This window comes from Ochotona princeps, chromosome 2 (genome assembly GCF_030435755.1).
Source record: "Ochotona princeps isolate mOchPri1 chromosome 2, mOchPri1.hap1, whole genome shotgun sequence".
Classification (NCBI taxonomy): Eukaryota; Metazoa; Chordata; class Mammalia; order Lagomorpha; family Ochotonidae; genus Ochotona; species Ochotona princeps.
The window spans coordinates 72554870-72576501 of NC_080833.1; the positions used below are offsets into that span (position 1 = coordinate 72554870).

General features: G+C 37.4%; 1 protein-coding gene across 2 annotated transcripts in view; it reads right to left on the minus strand.

The window, feature by feature from the left end:
* COL24A1 (collagen type XXIV alpha 1 chain) overlaps positions 1-21632 on the minus strand; it is a 339546-nt gene that overhangs the window by 189199 nt on the left and 128715 nt on the right. For both annotated transcript variants that reach the window (XM_058658790.1, XM_058658792.1), the window contains 2 exons: positions 10362-10415; positions 650-703 (listed from right to left, as the gene is read on the minus strand). In XM_058658790.1, the coding sequence (XP_058514773.1) occupies positions 650-703; positions 10362-10415 (108 nt within the window). The remainder of the gene's footprint in view (positions 1-649; positions 704-10361; positions 10416-21632) is intronic.

Below are 21632 nucleotides of genomic sequence, written 5' to 3' on the forward strand. Positions count from 1 at the left end.
AGAATATCAACACAGAGATAAAGAACTCCCATTATTTTCTAAGAGAACAAAGAAGTCATGAAGGTTTGTACTCCAGCTACAGTTATACTTAATAAATAAATGAATTTCCTCCCTTTCAAATAAATAGTTGATGCTATCACATTCATTCAACATATATAGACCCTAGAATCAAATGTTACTTATTTGCTAAGCATTTTGCTCAAATCATAATTTAATCAAAAACACACACACTTAATTGGGTCACAAATAGAAAATAGTCATAAAAAGCAAAGGTAAGTTGTATATGAACTTTCAGCTTCAGTTTATTCAATAATCTTTTATAGGTTACTGATATTAACCATTTAGTGAATTCAGAACACTGCGGCATTCCACTCCATAAATGCCAACATTAAATGGTACTGGGGAGAAGGAGAGCAAGGGAAGTGAGGTTGTCTTTTTTGGAGCCGTACTTATGAAATGAACAAAACCTATTGTTTTGCTCTTAATATCTTTAAAAAATATATACATGTATAACTTAAAATCCATTATGCTAAAAATTTTCCCACATTATGGCAATTTTTTTTAACTGAAAGACCAAAGTCTCATCAAAAATAAAAGGGGAAACTTTGCACTAAAATAACTGTTCAGCATCTTTTCATTGCTTTCATACCTGAGTGCCTTTGAGACCAGCAGGTCCGGGAGGCCCTCTGCTTCCAAGGAGTCCCTATAAAAGCACACAGAGTGAAAAATCTGGATCAGTCAGTTTTCATTAATTCAGAGATGGTACTGTTTGTATTATTCAGTTCCCATATGAAGGTTACCGAAATGAAATGGTAAGGTAGACAGTGAAAAAATGTAAGTCACCAAAAGAACTGAGAACAAGAAAAACATTTTAAGTAGTATGTTAATGTGCACATAATTTTCTGAGTATGCTATACTGGGACATCTCTTTATAAAAAGTATTCAAAAATTTAAAGCAAGGAATCTAATTGCTAATCTGTTAATAATTCAATAAAATATAACAGAGTGTCCATGCAGTCTGAAAGCGGATAGATGGTATGGATCTGTTATATCAAGAGAGTCTGGAATTCATTTTCTTCCAGCTACAAGCTCATCAACATTTTCCTTACTGATTTAAGTTATTAAAAAGAGAAAGCAACTTGCAAACAAGGTAACAGTCTAAGTTTTTGAGACTACAAATTGTTGTTACATATAACCAAAAGAATACTGCTTAATACAATGACTTCAAAAGGAAAAAATTAAATATTTAGGCTTACTATAGTATAGAAGACTGTGACATTTTAATTTTACCATATGGTACCTTACCTTAAATTATTTGATTAATATGCTTGCTAATCATATCTAACATGTTTCTTATTTCATTCAATGTAAGACCCAATGAACAGAAAAGACCCTAAAATACAACATATATATGACATAGTCTCTGTTCTCAGTGGATTTATAATATATGTAGGAGATAGCCCTTTAAGAATAACAATTGAATAAAAATTGTAATAGAATAAAGGTATGTGTAGAATATAATGAATTTTAAAATAAGAGTAAAAATTCCAGGGAAAATGAGAAAATGTATGTGTATATTGCTTGTATTAATTCAGGACAAACTAATAAAAAATTCTTGATTAAAATTAAGGTCAGACTATAATTTTAAACATATTTTAAGGGCTAGATTAGGTAAAAATATCTCATTCTATTCTGCTTACCACAAACTAAAATATAAATAATACAGGAAGGTTGAAGTCAACTGAATTTAAAAAGATACGCAAAGTATTTATCAACCCAAAACACCTCAAGCAATTATAGTCACAGTAGGCTTAGTAGACTTTACCATGAAGATCATTAGAGTTCTGACACTAATTTAAGCTAAAAATATCACTTCACCATGAGGAGTTGAAAACTGACAATTTTGTTTCTTGAGTTAATTCCAAATTAAAAATATATAATTGGTTAAGATAACTTGATAATTTCACTGTCAAAAGTATAGATTCTGACATTGATTTCTTGATAATCAAGAGGTCAATCAGAGAATATCATAAGAGAGGAGTCTCACATATCAAATTAACATGCTGGATATGAAGAACTATACATAAAACATTGTATCTTGGAGAGTTTACACAGTCTTTGCAAGCATACATGGAACATCTGTGAAAGCCAATCATAAGAAAATGATAAATGTCTATTATTAATAGAATCAATTAAAGTTATATCTGTATAATCAGATATAGATTGAAAATGAGCAACCTATAATTTCATGCTTCAAAACAGAGAAGATTGAAAGGAAGAAGGCAGCGCTTAAAGAATATATGCATGCATATACATATTGTGATAATGTTCATATTAATGTCCAAAACGTGAAACAGTATGTTAGTAGGAACATACATGTATATTGGCAAAAGCATAGGAAAAAGAGAGTCATCATCTCTACATGCAGATAGGGAACCTTAATGATTCTTGCTTTCTGTCCTCACTGTTTTCATATTTATACTACTTTAATGTAAAAAATTTCTCCTTACAAAACACAGAATTAGGAGTTAAGAGTTTAAATTCTTTATTTCCAACTATTACTTCAAATGTGAATGAATTAAACTCCCTAAGTACATACAGAGTGGCTGAGGGGTTAAAAAATTAGTTCTAAATAAACTATATCTATAAGAGAGTTTAAATTTAAGGACAAATAACAGTATCAAAACTGAAGGGAGAAATAAACAGCAATATGATAATGGATACTTCCACACCTTGATTTTCAATAATTGATAGAATATCCAGACAGATCAGTAAGGAAATGGAACCAGCACTACAGTTAGCCTTCTGTATATAAAAGCCTTCTGACTTTGGGTTTCTGTATCTATGGATCCAATTACCCACAAATTGGAAATAGGAAAAAATTTAGTCTGTAAAGAACACATGCAGACTATTTTCTTTGTAACATTCCCTAAATAATACAGTACAACAATGCCATTTTACATAAAGTACTTGACCATCCAAGGATCTTGAAAACCAAGAGTGTCTTTAAATCAATTCCCATGGATGGTGAATGAAGACCATATTACCCATACAGACATAAGAAACCAATACAGAGTATTCTACCCAAAAGCAGCAGAAAATACATTCTTTTAAAATACATATAAAATACTTTCCCCAATAGATCACATGTTAAGACACAAAACAAGTCTGAGAAAATTAAAGAAGACCAAAATCAAAACAAGTGTTTTTTCCAAAGGCTATGGAAAACTTGATATCAAAAGCAAAAGGAAAACTGGCCCATATTTATCACTTCTATTAAAAATATAATGGGACCGGCATGGTAGCCTTGCGCTGAAGTCCTCATCTTATATGCGCCGGGATCCCATTTGGGTGCCAGTTTGTATCCCAGATGCACCACTTCCCATCCAGCGTCCAAGCTTGTGGCCTGGAAAAGCTGTTGAAGGCAGCCCAAACCCTTGGGACCAGGCAAGGAGACCCAGATGAATTTACTGGCTCCTGGCTTTGGATTGGTTCAGCACCAAACTTTGCGGCTACTAGGGGAGTGAACCAGCAGATGGAAGATCTTTCTCTTTGCCTCTTCTTCACTCTGTAAATCTGCTGTTTCAATTAAAAATAAATAAATCATACATATATATAAGATTTGTGTATATGTATGTATATATATATATATATATGCACACACACACACACACACACACACACACACATATATTTCCAGATAGAAGTGATAGTGTAAGAAGAAACAAAAGGAATTTCAATTGGATAAAATAAAGGATGGAGTGAAATTATGTTTGCAGATGACATAATAGTATATGTAGAAAATTCTAAAAATCTGAGGAACCACTGCAAGAAATAATAAGTGGGGGCTGCTTGTGTCTGTTGCCTGTGATCTCAGCATCGCATATGGGTACCAGTTGGAACACTCTCTTTCACACTCCAGTCCAGCTGTCTGCTAATGCTCTAGTAAAAAGTGGAGGACGGCTAAATTCCTTCAGTCCCTGCCACCATGTGGGAAATCCAGACTGAGTTTCAGGCTCTTTCAGCTTGGTCCAACCCTGGCCATTGAGGCCATTGTAGCAGTGAAAGACCAGAAATAAGATCTCTCTCAGCCTTTCTCTATTGTTTTTTATCTCTATCTCCCTTTCTCTTTGTAACTCTGCCTTTCAAATAAATAAATAAATCTCTAAAAAAGAAATAATGAACAATTCCATCAAAGTTGCAACATTTAAAATCAATACATATTCCTATATACTAACAACAAACAATCTAAAACAGAAATTAGGAAATAATCTATTATATTAACATTGAATACTTCGGGTTGAATTTCACCACCAGTAAGCTAAAAAGACTTGTAGACTGAAAACAGTAAAATACTGTCAAAACAGACTTAAGAAGACATAAATAATTGTGAAGACATCCTGTGTTCATGGATCGAAAGACACCTCTGTTAATATGTCCAAAACACTGAATGTGATCAGGAGATTTAATGCTATCTATCACAAACCCCAGGGATACTTTTTGCAAGAAATGGGAAAAATTACCTAAAAGTGGCAGAACTGCTCTGGACATGAAAAGCCATAACAATTTTTAAAAAAAACAGTGCTGAAAACATAATAGTTTTTGGCTTCAAAGTGAGTTACAAAGCTACAATACTGAAAATGTTGCAGAACTTGCATAAAAGCAGTTGTATAAAGAAGTAGGAAAGAATACATAATACCAAAGCAAACCTCACTGGTAGTCAAATGATTTTTGATGAGGATGGCATGACAAATAAGAAAGAAAAAATAGTCTTTTCAATGAAGAGTTTTAAGAAACTTGTGTATTCACTTGGAAAGATTGAAATTGGGTCCTTTTTTTACATCATACACAAAAATCAACTAAAACGATTTATAGACTTAAAAGTAAGTCCAGAAGAAAAGACAGGTTACTACATTGGTTACATCAACAATTTCTTGGCTCTAAAACCAAATGCACCACCAACAAAAGAACGACAGACTATAAAGCAAAATAGACAAATGGGACTATAAAATTCTGAAATCTTCTCTACAATCTGCAGAATGAGCAATATCAAAAACAAATAAACCTACTGAAAATGGACAAGGCCCCAGCACAATGACTCCGTTGGCTAATCCTCTGCCTGCAAATGCTAGCATCTCACAGGGATGCCATTTCTGTCCTACTTGTTCCACTTCCCACCTAACTCCCTGCCTGTGGCTTGGGAAAGCAGTGGAGGATGGCCCAAAGCCTTGAGACTCTGTACCCACATGGGTGACTTGGAAGAAGCTCTGGGTTCCTGGCTTTGGATCAGCTCACTTCTGGCCACTGTGGCCATTTGGAGAGTGAAGCAGCCAGCTGATGGAAGATCATTATCTTTTCTTTCCTCCATGGGTCTACATTTCCAATAAAAATAAATAAATCTTTAAAAGAAAAGGAAAATGAGCTAAGCAGATAAGTAAATAACCTTCTTAACAATGGACAAAGAATCCTGGGCGTTTCCCCCAAAGTACTGAAAACAGGGTCTTAAAGACATACTTGGTTTCTTATGTTCACTCCAGGATTACTTAAAATAGTTAAGAAGTGTGAGTAACTAGATGTCCACTGAGAGAGAAACAAGTAAAAGAAATATGGTACTTGCAAACAATGGAATTCTATTTTGCCATAAAGCAGAACATTTTGTTATATGCTACAATATGGATTAATTCTGAAGATGTTACATTAAGTGAATAATAGGCAAGTTACAAAACAACAAATACTTTATAATTCTACTTATATGAGGTATTGAAAATAGTCAAAATCACAGAAACAAAGAGTTGAAAGGCAGTTTCCAGAGCCTAAAGATAAAGGACAAGAGAGAACTGTTCAAGGGGGTGCTGTGTTTATACTGCAAGATGAAATGCTTCTAAAGATATTCTGCACACCAATGTACATTCATTTTAAGAGTTACACTGCTATGCTGTGTATGGAAACATTTGTTAAAATAATGAATCCCATGCTAAAACCACACACGTACACACATACATGCATGCACAACCTTCCATGTGAATTATTAATATTCAGTTTCCATTGTATTATCAGTATTCAACTTTCTCAATTGTGTTTAATATGTCACATTCTGTTCCTTGCATTTTAAAAGTCAGATTTACTTCTGTCCTCTATGAATATTTTCTACCTGTTACATAGACTACTTCACTCCATTGCTCCACTTGACTAAATATAAGCAATTCAAGTCAAATTCCAATTCTTCTACAAAGTATCTCAGAAAATGACTACATACTTTGCTTTTCTTCCTATCATAGCTGCTCACTTATCATAGGCTGCCAAATTGTTATGCTTCTTAGCTTTTTCAGATGTGGAAATCTCATGTTTCTAGAAGATTGTAAGTTTCTATTACACAGAGACCACACTTTAATCTTGTTTTCAAGTTGCTACTTACATGACAAACAATAACACAGTGGAGTATCTGTCCACTGGACACAACTAAACACACATTCTTAACCAACTCAATGCTGTCTGCAGATTTAAAGAGTTACTATACAAATCTGTGAAAATTATGATGTAGAGTCACTTCCTCTTAGGAAGTCAGCTCACGTCTACAGGTAAATACGTGACATGTAATAATTCACCATAAGACGTATTTCCATGTATTATGAAATATCTTTTCACTAATGATAGGTTTTCTTTGAAAACTTACAGAGGTTGGAGATGTTCACAATGAAGACTGTCATTAGCATTCCTAATTCCATAAAGCAAGAAACACATTATTCCTCTGTTTACTGAAGGAAAGACAGTGCTGGCTACTCCTACGTTTTGCAATAAGCAGCAAAGGATTTTTTTTTTTTTTTGATGTTATGAGATTCTCAAAAGCCAACTGACAGATGGGTCACTCTCAAGAAAGCTTACTAACATGTTTGTTTCTTATGCACAGATATATTTATACATATAAGTCCACAATGCATAGAATAATTAACATAAATTTCCTTAGTTTGAGATTTTTCTGTCAACTGGCATAAAATAAAAGACTTCTTTAGAGATGTGCATTCTCTGAATATGTTTTTTTGCAAATCAGATAAATACATATATCATATTTTAAATACAGTATGCATGTTTTTCTTGATATTCAACATATGTAAGCTCAGCAGAACTTCGACAGCTTATGTTATCTCCACTTTTCAAAAGCGACTTCTTTAGAAAGAAAAGTTTTAAATGCTTCAATGATATATAGTATACAGCCAAAGAAACGTAACAGACTCACTAAGTTAGGCTCTGTTTCCAGAAACAATTTCTAGGCATATGGGATGTTTCAAGAAGATAAGTAGAGATGTCCTTCATTATTTTTGTCTTTTTAATCTTTCTGGTTCTTTTCTTAAAAATCATCCTTTCTGTGATATTGTTTTAAGATTCAGTGATGTGTATATAATTGATTCATCTCCCCTTGTTGATGCTGCTGAAACTATAAACTCATGTTTTTTGAATACATTTAGATCAAGTAATCCACACAGTTAATACTCACCAAAAAAGTAACCACTGTTGTTCATTGAAACATGTAGCTTTTTAGCCTTAGATTCAGTTTTAATGTTTCAATCTTATGACTGATAGAAGTAGTCAAAAGGAAGATTTAAAGATCACTGTTGTAATTGTAGCCATTTGGCTTTCTTCAGTGTAAAGAAAAACAAAATCTCCAAACTTTAAGAAATTTTTGTAGCTGTTTTTTCACCTACTATGGTGTACACCCTTCAAAACATTATAAGGTCAGTGCCTACGCCCCCAATGCATTTCCTACTTTCTCACAACAGAATCTGCTGTCCAATTACCGAGGCTCCTACAGCCCTCTATTAATCCTTTTACATAAAACTTCTTATACTTTTTGATAACTTCCTTTTGTATTTCTAAATAAATTGTTATATCACTGATGGATCAATTTGCATGTCTTTCTCAGTGTCTAAAATGCTCCTCCTCTCCTGAGTTCCCTATTTAATTTTCCTGTTTCTGCTTCCAAAATAGCTCTCAGCTATAATCAATCAATCACATCAACCACTCAACCAATATTTATTTAATTCCTGTTATATGCTATGCATATCATTCTGGTTACCAAGACATGCATAAAACCAATTAATCTCTCTTCTTCACAAAGCTTAAAGTTTAATAATGATACTAATGAGGTGTCAACTGTTTTCATATGAAAATATAGGTGCGTGTATACATATACAAATATATATAGTGTGGGAAGACTTATTTCATTTAGATTTGAGAGGATCTGGGAAGCCTCCCAAAGTGCTATGGGCTGTAAAGATGTTAGGTAAATGAAGAAAATGCTGGACTGCAGTCACATACCCACACACACAAAAATCAGCAAAGAAGTTGAGGGCTTTCAATAAGTATGGCATGCTGTGCTATCCTAAATGCTGTGGTTGCAATAACTTTGGGAGAGTGATGGCAGATGTTGAGTAAGTGACAATAAAGTTGTAGAAAAGGTTTAGGTCATGAAGAACCTTGTCTAATAAACGAGGGAAAGGGCAAGCCATAGCGAGAAATCTGTAGAGATGACTGAGAGATTTAGCACAAGAGTGATATGGTGACATTTGTACTTCATGAAGATAAATGCACCAGTAGCTTGGCAGTGAATGTGGAGCATCGATTAGACTGCCTTACAATTAACGTCTGTCACACTGATCTTGCTAAAACATAGAGAGAGCCAAAATTACAACATAAGAATGGCTTTCAGAGCAAAGACAGGAAATTTTGAGTCAAATTAGAGATTGAGATAAACGTGATAACTGATGGCAAGAGGTTGTTTGGAAGTCAGGAGGGGATTTGACGTAATATGTGGGGAGCATGAACAGACAGAGAATAATTCCATGGAGATACAGAAGGAAAGGTCATTGAATTTAGGGCTAAGTTTATAGCTTTTCCACATTAAAAAAAAGCCAGAATACCCAGTTGAATTTCAATTTCAGATAAACAATGGTAATTTTAGTATAATTATTTCCCAAACATTGTGCCTCCATTCCTTCACAAGTTCCTTTTTCCTGCATGCCACTTAGCTCATTTGTCTGCTCTGCGTATTTCTACTCCATTGTAAAATCAAGCATTGTCTTTCCTGTGGTCTGTGTTCCCAAAAATCTGTGTTCTTACAATATCATATATTATCATTATTAATTGTTTTTCTCTAGATTTTAAATATTTTGAAATTAGGGGTAAGAATCTTTCATCATGGTGGCCCTACAGCTTAAAACAATGAATGTCTTATTTAAGGCGGCCAACAAATATTTTTGAACAAGTGGGTGTCCTAAGTCAGTTCTTTCTTCTGCCTTTTTTCCAAACTATCTTTCACACTGGCATGGTAACTTTTTTAAAAAAAGTATGCCAACTAAGATTTTAACAATTAATTAAATATCTTTGATTACTTCATGATGCCCAATTAGATAAAGGAGAAACACTTCAGCATTTTATTGAATGCTCTCAACAATTCAAACCAAAACTGAATGATTAATATCTCAGACTTTGAGATCACATACATATTAGAATCATAACTATTTGAATTGATAGAGATATGTTTTTAATGAATTATTTAACCATTTATAAATAACACAAACACACCTTAACATGTTGATGCAAAAATGTAATGTTTTTGAGGCATGTTCTATAGCTCCAAATTCACTGACACTTCAGCACACTAACATAATTATTTTATATATCCTCTGTAGCTTCATTTATCATTTACTGTCTATGTAGTTATCTTTCACAGCATCTGTATTTCATAATTTACAAATCCTCCAAAGTTCAACCTATTTAGTCACATTACTTACTTGTTAATGATGTCCAGCTTGCATGGTACCCTGCAGGGCAAAGCCTGGCATTTAAAATTTTGTGATGGGTAATTTCTAGTATCCATTTATAACAATAGCTAAAGGTAAAAAGGCTTTAAAGTCTTCAGGTATTCTGTGCTGGACAGGTTCCAAAGGTTCCAAAGTACGTAGGCTTTCATCTCTCTCTCTTTCTCTCTCTCTCTCTCTCTCTCTCTCTCTCTCTCTCTCTCTCTCTAGTTACTTCATAGATTCTAAATAGTTTACATGATCAGAAAAAAATCTCATTTGCTTATTGAAAGTTCTATCCTCTCCTCCCTATAACTTCCAAGATACCCATTTGCTCCAAGTTGAGTCTACACCAAATCAGGAAAATTGTCTTCAATTACTTAATTCTGAACTCTGAAAGAAGTTTATTGAATACACCCAAGACAACTGGAAAAATTACTCAGGAATACCCCGATATATCTAAGGTCTTTCTTCCCATTCTTTAAGAACTGAGATTAGAAACCTCTACGTAACTATACTTCAGTGTCCTTACTTCAATCCTTAAAAAAAATTTTTTTTTTTTTTTACCTTGAGTCCTTCAGGGCCATTGTGTCCAGGAATCCCAATATCTCCTGGAAAACCCTACAGAACAGAAAAACGTAAAGGGTTTATTCCATAGAAATTTACTTTAAATAATTATCATATAAAATTAGACTTGCCTTTCCTTTATGTTCAGTTGAAGTGATGTATATTCTTCATAAGCTCAATATTAAAAAATTATTATAATAGGAAGCTGTACAACATGGGAATACAAAGTGTACAAAGTCTACTAAAACTGAATTGACTTCACCAGTTATCCACAATCTTCAGACCTGAAGAAAATTATGTAATCCAGAACAAGACGGTAGAAATCTTCCTAAAAAATCATCTTCAGTTTAGAAATAAGTCATAAAGGTGTGCGACATGACCTTCCCAAGGAAAGCAGGATACTAGGCCATCCAGGTTAAGATGAGTGTACTTTGTTAGAATCACTATTGATTCACTACATGTTAATTACCAGATTTTAAATGCTTTAATTATTTATTTAAGCAGTAGAGAGATGGAGTTGTTAGCCAATGGTTTGTTGCCCAAAACCGACAGTAGCTCCTGCCTGATGAGAAGACAAGGCTGGACATTGAATCATGGTCTTCCTCATGTGTGACAGCCCCCTACTTGAGCTGTCACGTACTGCCTCCCAGAGTAAGCATTCAGAGAATGTTGAAATAAGAAGCAGAGTCCAGACTCAAACGCAGCACTCTTAATATGGGATGTGTGCATTTCACGCAGCATCTTAGTACCAGGGCAAACGTCTACCTTGTTGATTTTCATTAGGCTTCAGATACAAACAACTTATGTTTGGATAAAGAAAAAAATCCTCAAGGATTATGGCTAAATCAGTTTTGTAACTAACCCAGCAATCTTATCCCAACATCTCATAATTAATTATATTTAAACTTGGCTCCTCAAATGCTCTTGAATTCAACATTTTGCTAGCTCTCTCATTGACTAATGAGTTAAGTAAAATCTTAAGCCAGTGTACACTTCATATTTGAGTGAGAATCATTTTACCTTTTTGGAAATTGCAGTCGCAGTCTAAAACAGTTGGCTCAAGAAAGAACTGGAACAGTGTTAAAGAAAATCTGTATTGGGTGAAGGCCTAGAATGCTCTCAAATGGTTACCTCAAAAGTTTTTTGAAATTATGACTAATGGATTTGATTTGTCATAATCAATTTCAATAAAGATGATCACCTCATAACTGTGGTTTAACTTGCATTTATTGTTTTGAAACTTAAGCTGTTCTTGTGTTTTCCACTGATGCTGGCAAGGACAACAAGGCTAAGACAAATGTAAGCATCAGTGTCTATGAAAGTGAAGGCTGAAAATAAAATATAATTGTAGGCAAGAAGAGGCATTTCAGTAGAAGTGTAAACACAAGGGGAATAGAGATCTCCACAGATATGAAACAGGAAGGATAATTCAGTGATACTCATTCTGGGAAGAAAAATAAGAAAGTGATGCCAAAATTAATTTCACTGGACTAGGACTCAAGCATCATCACAAATTAAATGCCAGACTTAAAACTTGGATTCTTGGAGAGAATTATGACTTTGGGGTATTTCTCGCACACACAAAGACAGTGGTAATAGAAAAGACTAATTGCAGTAATGGATTTTGGAAGCGCTGGAATAATAACACAGGTATGTGTAATACAGACTTTGATTTACTAATTAAGGGGATTTAGACTCAACTTTATTAGCACTTGTGTATACAATTTATCAAATGCTTTTCTCTAAAATTTCCTAAATTTTCTCTTAAACACTCTCTTGGTACACTTGGTGTGGGCAAAATCCCTGTGGATCCTTGAGGTCCTTCTGTTTTATTTCCTGCAATAATAGTAGTCAGCTGTTCAAAATTGAATCCATCATACCATTTGCAATGATTCTCCATTATCTTGTGTTTTTTACTCGAATGGCTAGTACTTCAATACATAAGTTTCTAAGTGAAGAAGCTGTGCATCATCTCCAAATAGTGGTTTTTCCTTCTGTTTTTCTTTTGCTTTCTTCTAATAACTTTTATGCAACCCTAGGGTGTGGCAAAGTCACATTTTCTTTTGTGTCTTTTATTTACTTTGTCAGATATAAATCACTTAAATGCATTTTTATCTGATATTCACTGCCATATTCCCAGAACCTAATAAAATACCTGGCTCATCAAACGTATTTAAATATTTTTTTCATTATTCGATGACAGGATTTTTTTCTTTTGAAAATAAAGACGTGTTTCATAGTTACTTTTGACCCCCAATGCACTGGTTTATGAATGTATAAGAACCTGGTTAGAAACCATCCCTCTGAGAGAATGAAGATGGCGGAATAGGGTAAGGACACGTTTATACAGACAGAAAAACATTTAACCAGGATGAAGCAGAGAGGACATATTTCAGGAAATAGGAGAAGACAGAACAACAGCAGAGGGGTACCTGGAGACTGACAGACACAGGAAAGCAGCTGATACAACGGTGTGGTGTTGCAGAAACTGATACTCCAGCACAGCGTTCTGAATTCCACAGCAGCTGGAACTCCAACAGCAACCAGGTGGGAAGGGACTTTCACTGGGCGCTTGGGAGGTGAACCCAGTCAAAGAACTGTCCATCCTGCTGGTCCATTTGATTTGACAGGAGCACAGACAGAGCAGCAGATCTCAGATGGGCAGTGCGAGAACAGAGTGGATTTCACAGTCCAGTCAGCCCCCTAGAGCTGAATTGGGCGCCATTTTGCGTAAAAAGGAAAGGGCAAGGGAGAGGAAAGAGTATGCGCTGAGCTGGGAGTGAACTCATTTCTGTCTCGGTGAATTGCAACAACGTGGCATTCTACTTGTTCCACTCAGGGCAGGTCTGGGTAGCCCTTGGATCTGACAGCCAGCAGATCAAGAAACCTTAGTGGTTGTACATCAGGCACTATTTTGGGCACTGTGCAATAGCTTTGGGACTGCAGGGGACAACAGTGAACTGCACATGTGTCGATCTCGTGAGAACTTGCTGACGTCAGTGATTGCACTGGTCCCGCAGGAAAATATTCCTGACTGTGGCATCGTACGGGTCAAAAGAGGTCCGTGTGGCACCCAGACCTAACGTCCAACAGGTTCCGAAAAGATCAGCACCACCAACAACCTAATTATGTAGGACACCTGGTGTCTCTCTAATCCTGGGACCTGCTTCAACCAGAAGTGCGAGAAAGGTTGCAGAGACAACAGTGCAGTCTCAGCACGGTATCACAGGAGGTGGAGAGTGGTGAGCCAGGAGCTGGGGCTGTGGAGACCACGGTGGAAATCTGACATACGAATCCAGAACTGGAACTCACTGAAGGTTGTGGCACAAGTGGCTGCAAGAAAAGTTGTGAACCAACTGCAATAAGTAAAATTGCATTGTAGACCTGTGGGTGACACAGCTTAGAAACCTACCCCAAGGAGAAGACTCTGCTAACCAGAAGTACAATGACCAAGAGCAAAAGAAGAGACAAAGGCACAATGAATATTGCTGAAAGCTCTCCTGCAAGGGAGCAAAACCCTATGCCAACCTCAGAGTTAACTGAGGAAGACATTGAGAAAATGGGGCACACAGAATCCATAAGACTGATTTTAAAGATTCTGATCAACAATGAGAAGCTCATGCAAGAGTTCAATGAATTTAAGGAAGCAATAAAGCAAATCAAGGCTGGTATGTCAGAAATTAAGAACGCAGTAGAGCAAATTAAGAGTACAGTGGAGAGTCTCCAAAACAGATTGAAGCAAGCAGAAGAAAGAATCTCCGAATTGGAAGGTATTTCCTGTCATCAGGGGGAAGCAAACAAAAAGCTGGAAGCAGAGCTGAATCAGGCCAAAAAAAGTATTCAAGAATTGAAAGACACTATTAAGAGGACAAATCTAAGAGTTATGGGAATGCCAGAAGGTGCTGAGAGAGAAGCTGAATTTGCAAATGTATCTAATGAAATAATAAAGGAAAATTTCCCTAATCTGGAGAAAGAGTTGGAAAACAACATCCAGGAGGGACACAGAACTCCCAACAGGCTTGACCAAAAGCGATCTTCACCACAACACATGATCATCAAGCTCTTTTCAATCAAACATAAGGAAAAGATCCTGACGTGTGCACGTGAAAAAAATCAATTGACATATAAAGGAAAGCCAATTAAGCTCACAGAGGATCTCTCACAGGAAACTCTACAGGCAAGAAGAGAATGGAGTGACATATTCCAGATCCTAAAAGAAAAAAATTGTCGGCCCAGGATAACATATCCATTTTCTTTGAAAATGAAACAAAATTCTTCCACAGTAAAGAAAAGCTAAAAGAATTTGCCTCTTCCAAACCTGCCCTACAAATGATACTTTAAGATGTTCTCTTGATGGGGAAGAGGAATAGCACCCACCAAAACCAAAGGATAATGGGAACAACATCCCAGTAAAATGACAACAGAAGACTAAACCAATGAAAAACCCATTCCTAAAATGACAGGACCAACATCACACCCATGTATATTAAACTCTGATTGCAAATGGCTTAAGCTTAATCAAACATCATAGATTAGTAGACTGGATTAAAAAACAAAACCCATCTGCTTATTGTCTGGAGGAGACACACTTCAACAAAGATTAGCGGAAACTATATCACATGGGTTTTGTTATTCTCTGTTAGTTTCATCTCTTCAAAACACTTCCTTTGGATTAAATCATTCAGCGACTCGTAGATCACACAGTGGCATTATCTTCAAGAAGGTTCTTGATTTTCATTTCTTCAGCTACACATTAGTCATTTAATAGCATGTTATTTAACTTCTTGGTGTTGTGAATTTCTTTTTTCTCCCTGATGTTGATTTTGTTTTGTGGCTCTTCATTTAAGGGGATGTATAGTAGCTGTGTAATGGAGACTGTCATGTCTAGTAACATGTCATTTAATTTCAGGCATTGTAAATTTCCTCTTTTCTTTCTATTGTTGATTTTGAATCATGACTTTTCATTTAAGGGGATGTACAGTAGCTGTGAAATGGAGACTAAAATTCAGATGTGAGGATGTAGCATGGTATGCATTTCTGCTTCCAGACAAAGATGGACTTCCAATGAAACTGTTTACTATATCTTGACAATAGGATTCTGGACTCTCTGCTATTGTCCATGCCCGCAATGATGGATATATGACTGAGTATGAAGAACTATATGTTAATAATGATATAGAGGAACGGGGGGGGAGGGAACTGGGGAGGGGATAAGGGAATATGAAACTGTACTATAAAATTATACCAATAATAATAGATTGTACAGGCTGATTCACTCAAGATGGCCGACCGCAGAGAGCTGGTGTAGGGTGGAGTAGGGAAAGAGGGGAACCGATCCAGCAGAGAAACAGGCCAGGAAACACAAAATTGTAGGGAGAAGAGTGGGAAGGTCACTGGAGTTCACTAAAGCAAGAAGATCTACACAGCGTGAAGGAACAGCCGCAAAAAGTGGGAAAGAAAATACAGCATGCTGCGAGAAACTTGGTGAGTCACGATCCCAGGCAGGGGGAAGGCGGCAGAGTCTCAACCATCCCAGGGAAAACAGAGGCGGCTGGAAGGATAGGCGCCCACACCGACAGGGGCACCAGTCCACTGGAGGGCAGGAGCCCTGAGAGGAGGCTACTGGACTGATCATAGGGGGCATCATCCCCTGCAGAAGTGGAGGACAAGCAGGGGAGATTTCCCAGAAGCGTGCCTCCCAACTGCTCAGCAGCTTTGAGAGAGTGCAGAGGGAACTGGAGTGGCGCTGTGGGACCGGGCTCAGAAATCCCCATATCAGCTCCGAACAGTGGACTGGCTGCTAGAGAATCCAGTGGATCCTATTGCTGGGCTCAGCCTGAGCTCCAGAGGTTGGGCAACACTCAGCAGAATCTCACAACCTAGGCATAAGAGCAAACTAGTAGGGGCACGGCTGCGTGCCCCTCACAGCTCTGTGCCTCTCAGGGCTCTGCTGCCACCGTTGAGAAAGTGCAACTGAGAAAGTAGCTTCTCTCAGGCAGAACCCCTGCTGGGCTCAGCTTGAGTGGCCAAACCAGAGCCGACTCAGCTGAATTGGCCTGACAGGTTCTCCCAGCAGGAGCCCGCTCAAAAAAAAAAAACCTGCCTGCCACTTTGGGAAGTCGTTGCACAAAGCCCCTCCAGTGGCAGCTAGAGACTGCAGGAGTGCTGAAACCTCTAGCACTGGTGGCGATATTGGTAACTGTGGGGAGCCATGCAGTTGGGTCGGATGGCATGGGTGTGTGATGAGCACTGCTCCTTGGTTAGCAAGGCTATGAGGAGTTTCTAGCAGCGAGGCAAGGCCCGGCGGAATGTCTCTGGTCACCTCACTGCTGCCTCACCCCATTGTATGGACACTCAATTACCTCTCTGATGTTTCATAGAATTCTCCTGAGGGTGTTGTTGTTTTTCTGCTAATGGGAAGTGATTCCTGTAACTAGTATGACACCTCAAATTGATCAATCATGTTATGATAAAAACATCTTTAGCAACGTAAGGCTATGACACACAGCTAAAAGTATACAATAGTACAATTGAGCCCACAACGTCTCCAAACATCCTGTTATATGCCCACTTTTGTCCTGGAATTTGCCCTAGTATAAGTAATGTTTTCCTTAAGAAATGGCTTGATAATATCTTGCAACTGATGGCAATAATGGAGGTACAAAGAGTTTGTTTACCATGCGCCTCGAACTGTTATAACACATGATATGACGTATTCTAGTTTCTCACCATAGAAAGCAAAAGTATATGTGGCATCTTCTAAAGGGAAACAAATGTGAACCCCCTCAAAGTGGCTTAAAATCTCTATCTTATATTGGTACTTATGTTTAGGGAAAGAAATCAGTTTATAAAAACTTTTGTCTTATATTGGCACTTATATTAAGGGAAAGAAAACAGATTATATAGATAAAAGGAAGTGTTTTGTAAAGGCCCTCTGTAGATTGGCTGAGCTGCCTTGATCCCTTTCACTGCCCTTTAACAAAAGAACAAAAAACGATTGAATCAGCACTAGGTGAAGGTGATGGTAATTAACGCATGACTTGATTATAAGATTTAGCAAAGAATCTATGTTATATGCTTGTATAAGATCCTTTCATTTATAATCTTTTAATTCTGTATTCTTAATATTTTAATCAATATTAGTTTGTGTTTAGTAAAAATTGATTTTGAGTATAAGATTAATTTTGAGTATAAGTAAACTACTTCTCACTATGTAACTGCATGTGTTGCCAACCGTGGAATTCCTGGCTTTAGCCAGGTCACTGCAGATTTCAATGAGTAATGGTTTGCCAAAAATGTTTTCTTTAAAGTAAATAATATGTTTTAGGATTGTTTTTTGCATTTTTTAACCATGATGTAAAAATGAAACAATTGGATATTGTGCAAAAGTTTGTGATGATTTGTGTATAAATAAAGAAGGCAACTTTTCTGAGTTGTCCATTATGAGCATCAAGCCATAGTGGTCCGTGTCTTATGTTTTCCTCTTACAGTCTCGCCGATCCACGCATCCTTTGCAAGCTCTCAGTCAGCTGGAGCTGGTCTCCGGCAGGTAACCTTGGAGGGACCCAGGCAAAGACAGGGACGGCTAACACACATTCTCCCATAACGAAATGCTGCGTTACCGGAAGGGCGCTAGGTCCCTGAAGTGTGGTGGCCAGCAGCTGCGGCAGCCAGGGTGAAATCCCCAGGACCACAACTAAACTAAATTCTGGGCCAACCCAGGCCAGGGGAAAGAGGGGCAGCCAGATCCCGTACCTCAGACAAAAAAACCTAAGGCGCTGAAACCTAAGGCGCTGAAACCTGAAACCCAGAAGGGAAACAAAAAAACAAAAACTCCCTGGGCCAGAAGGAAAACAAAAACCGAGGCTAGCAAGACCTCAGCCCACCCACCAGGTGGCAACAGAGGTCAAGGGTGAGAATCCAGCAGCACCTTGGGCCACAAATATGAGGCGGAATAAGAGAGTTAGTGACGTAGACACAGCTTGCTCCACCCCAAAAAGCCACCATAAAGCCTAGTCAATCGCAGAGATTACAGATGAAGAAATTGAAGACGTCTCTGATAAGGAGTTCAGAAAAATAATTCTAAAACTCTTCAGAGATAATGAAAAATGATGGGACAAGCTCAAAGATTTTAAAAACCATATAATCACAGAAATAAAATCACTCAAAAACGAGATCCTAGACTTGAAGAACAAAGTTGAGAGCTTAGCCAACAGAATTACAGCAGCAGAAGACAGGATATCCGACTTGGAAGATTCCCAGAATGAAAGCAGGCAGATTATTAACCAACCAGAGTCACAACTACACAAGGCAACCAAGACAATCCAGGAGATGAACGACAACATCAAGAAGTCAAATATCAGAATAATGAGGCTCACAGAAGGAGTAGAAAGAGAGACAGGCATACAACCAGTACTTGAGGAAATTATGCAGGAGAACTTCCAAAATACCCGGAACATGAACCCAATCCAAATTCAGGAAGGCCAGAGGACTCCCCACAGGGTGGACCCAAAACGATCCTCCCCAAGACACGTGGTAATCAAGCTACCCTCCAATGAATACAAAGAAAGAATCCTAAGGTTAGCACGAACCAAAGAGAAGCTTACATTTAGGGGCAGGACCATCAGAATCACTGCCGACTTCTCAGAACCGACACTCCAGGCAAGAAGGGAGTGGAACAAAATCTTTCAAGTACTGAAAGAGAACAACTGTCAACCAAGAATACTCTACCCAGCAAAGATTTCATTTGTATACGAGAACGAAACTAGATACTTCCACAGCAAAGAGAAATTAGAAGAATGTGCCAACACAAAGCCAACCCTACAAAATCTCCTTAGAAATGCGCTACTTCCAGAGAAAAAGGAAGCAAGCCATAAGCAAGGATGGCAATCAGGGAGATCTCAATAAAGTCCATCCACAGAAACGACAATCAATTAATCAATTACCAACAACCTCAAAAACACAGGCATATATCACGACAAAATTATAATTTCTCAATATTAACCCTCAACACAAATGGCATAAATTCATCACTCAAAAGGCACCGATTAGCAGACTGGGTTAAAAATCAGGACCCAACTATATGCTGCTTGCAAGAAACAAATCTAACCAGAAGAAACTTTAGGAAACTAAAAGTGAAAGGGTGGAAACAAATATTCCATGCCAATGGACGAGGAAAAAAGGCGGGTGTGGCAGTCCTATTCTCAGATGATACGGACTTCAAAGTAACGAACGTCAAAAAGGACAGGGAAGGGCGCTACATCTTCTTGAAAGGGAGGATCCAACAAGAACCAATCGCAATTCTTAACATTTATGCTCCTAGCCCAGATGCACCCAGCTACGTGAAACAACTACTTTTGGACTTAAAGGGAGACATAGATGAACATACAATAATTCTGGGAGATCTGAACACCCCACTAACACCAATAGACAGATCAACGCAGCAAAAGCTCAACAGAGAAGCCACAGAACTCACACAAACAATAGAACAACTGGACCTAGTAGACATCTATAGAATATTTCATCCTAAGGCCATAGACTACACCTTCTTCTCAGCAGTGCATGGCACCTTCTCCAGGATAGACCACATAATAGGACACAAAGCAAGTTTAACTAACTACAAAAATATCAGAATCATACCATGTACCTTCTCAGACCATCATGGAGTGAAACTGGAGATCAACAACTCAAAATGTCCCAGAAAACATGTAAACTCCTGGAGGCTGAACAATATGCTATTAAACGAACAATGGGTTAGAGAAGAAATTAAAGACAAGATCAAAAAATTTATGGAAACCAACGAAAACCCAGATACAAAAGTCCAAAACTTATGGGACACTGCCAAAGCAGTGTTACGTGGTAAGTTTATTGCAATTAGCACGCACGTCAAAGCCCAAGAAAGGCAACAAATGCAAGAATTAAGCACACACCTCCAGGAACTGGAAAAGCAACAGCAGAAGGACCCCACAAACAAGAGGAAACAAGAAATTATCAAAACAAGACAAGAACTAAATCAGAAAGAAATTAAAAAAACCATTCAGAAAATAAATGAATCAAAAAGCTGGTTCTTTGAGAGGATAAACAAAACAGATACCCCACTGGCCCGATTGACAAAGAAAAAACAAGACAAAGCAAGAATTAGCAGCATCAAAGATGAAAAAGGCAACATAACAACACTACTACCATTAAGGAAATAATTAGAAATCATTACAAAGAACTATACGCCAACAAATCCGATAACCACTTGGAAATGGAAAGATTCCTAGACTCCCACCACTTACCAAAACTCACCCCAGAAGCAACAGAAGACCTGAATAAACCCATTACTGAATCAGAAATAGAATCAGTGATTAAAGAGCTCCCAACAAAGAAAAGCCCAGGCCCAGATGGTTTTACCACAGAATTCTACAAAACATTCCAACCAGAGCTAACCCCAATCCTTTACAAGCTCTTCAAAACGATAGAAAAGGAAGCAACTCTTCCAAACTCATTCTATGAAGCCAATATCACCTTAATCCCCAAAACGAATAGAGAATTAACAGAGAAGGAAAACTACAGACTGATCTCCCTGATGAATGTTGACGCTAAGATTCTCAACAAAATCCTAGCCAATAGAATACAGATAAACATCAGACAGATCATCCATCCAGACCAAGTAGGTTTCATTCAGGGAATGCAGGGATGGTTCAACATAAGAAAATCCATAAATGTGATACATCACATCCAAAAACTAAAAAACAAAAACCATATAATAGTATCAATAGATGCAGAAAAAGCCTTCGACAAAATTCAACACCACTTCATGTTAAAAACCCTAACCAGGGTGGGGATAGAAGGAACAATCCACAATATAATCAAAGCAATATATGAAAAACCCAATGCCAGCATCATACTAAATGGAGAAAAACTGGATCCCTTCCCACTGAGATCTGGAACAAGACAAGGCTGCCCACTATCACCACTGCTATTCAATATAGTCCTAGAGGTACTTGCAGAAGCCATAAGACAAGACAAAGAAATCAAAGGAATCCAAATTGGAAATGAAGAAGTCAAGCTTTCACTATTTGCAGACGACATGATTCTTTACATAGAAGAACCAAAAAACTCAATACAAAGACTCCAGAACTCATACGAGAATTTGGCAGAGTGGCGGGATACAAGATAAGTGAACAAAAATCAACAGCCATAGTGTATGCAAATGGCCGCAAGATGGAAGAAGATATAACCAACAAGCTACCATTCAAAATAACAGAGAAAAGCATGAAATATCTG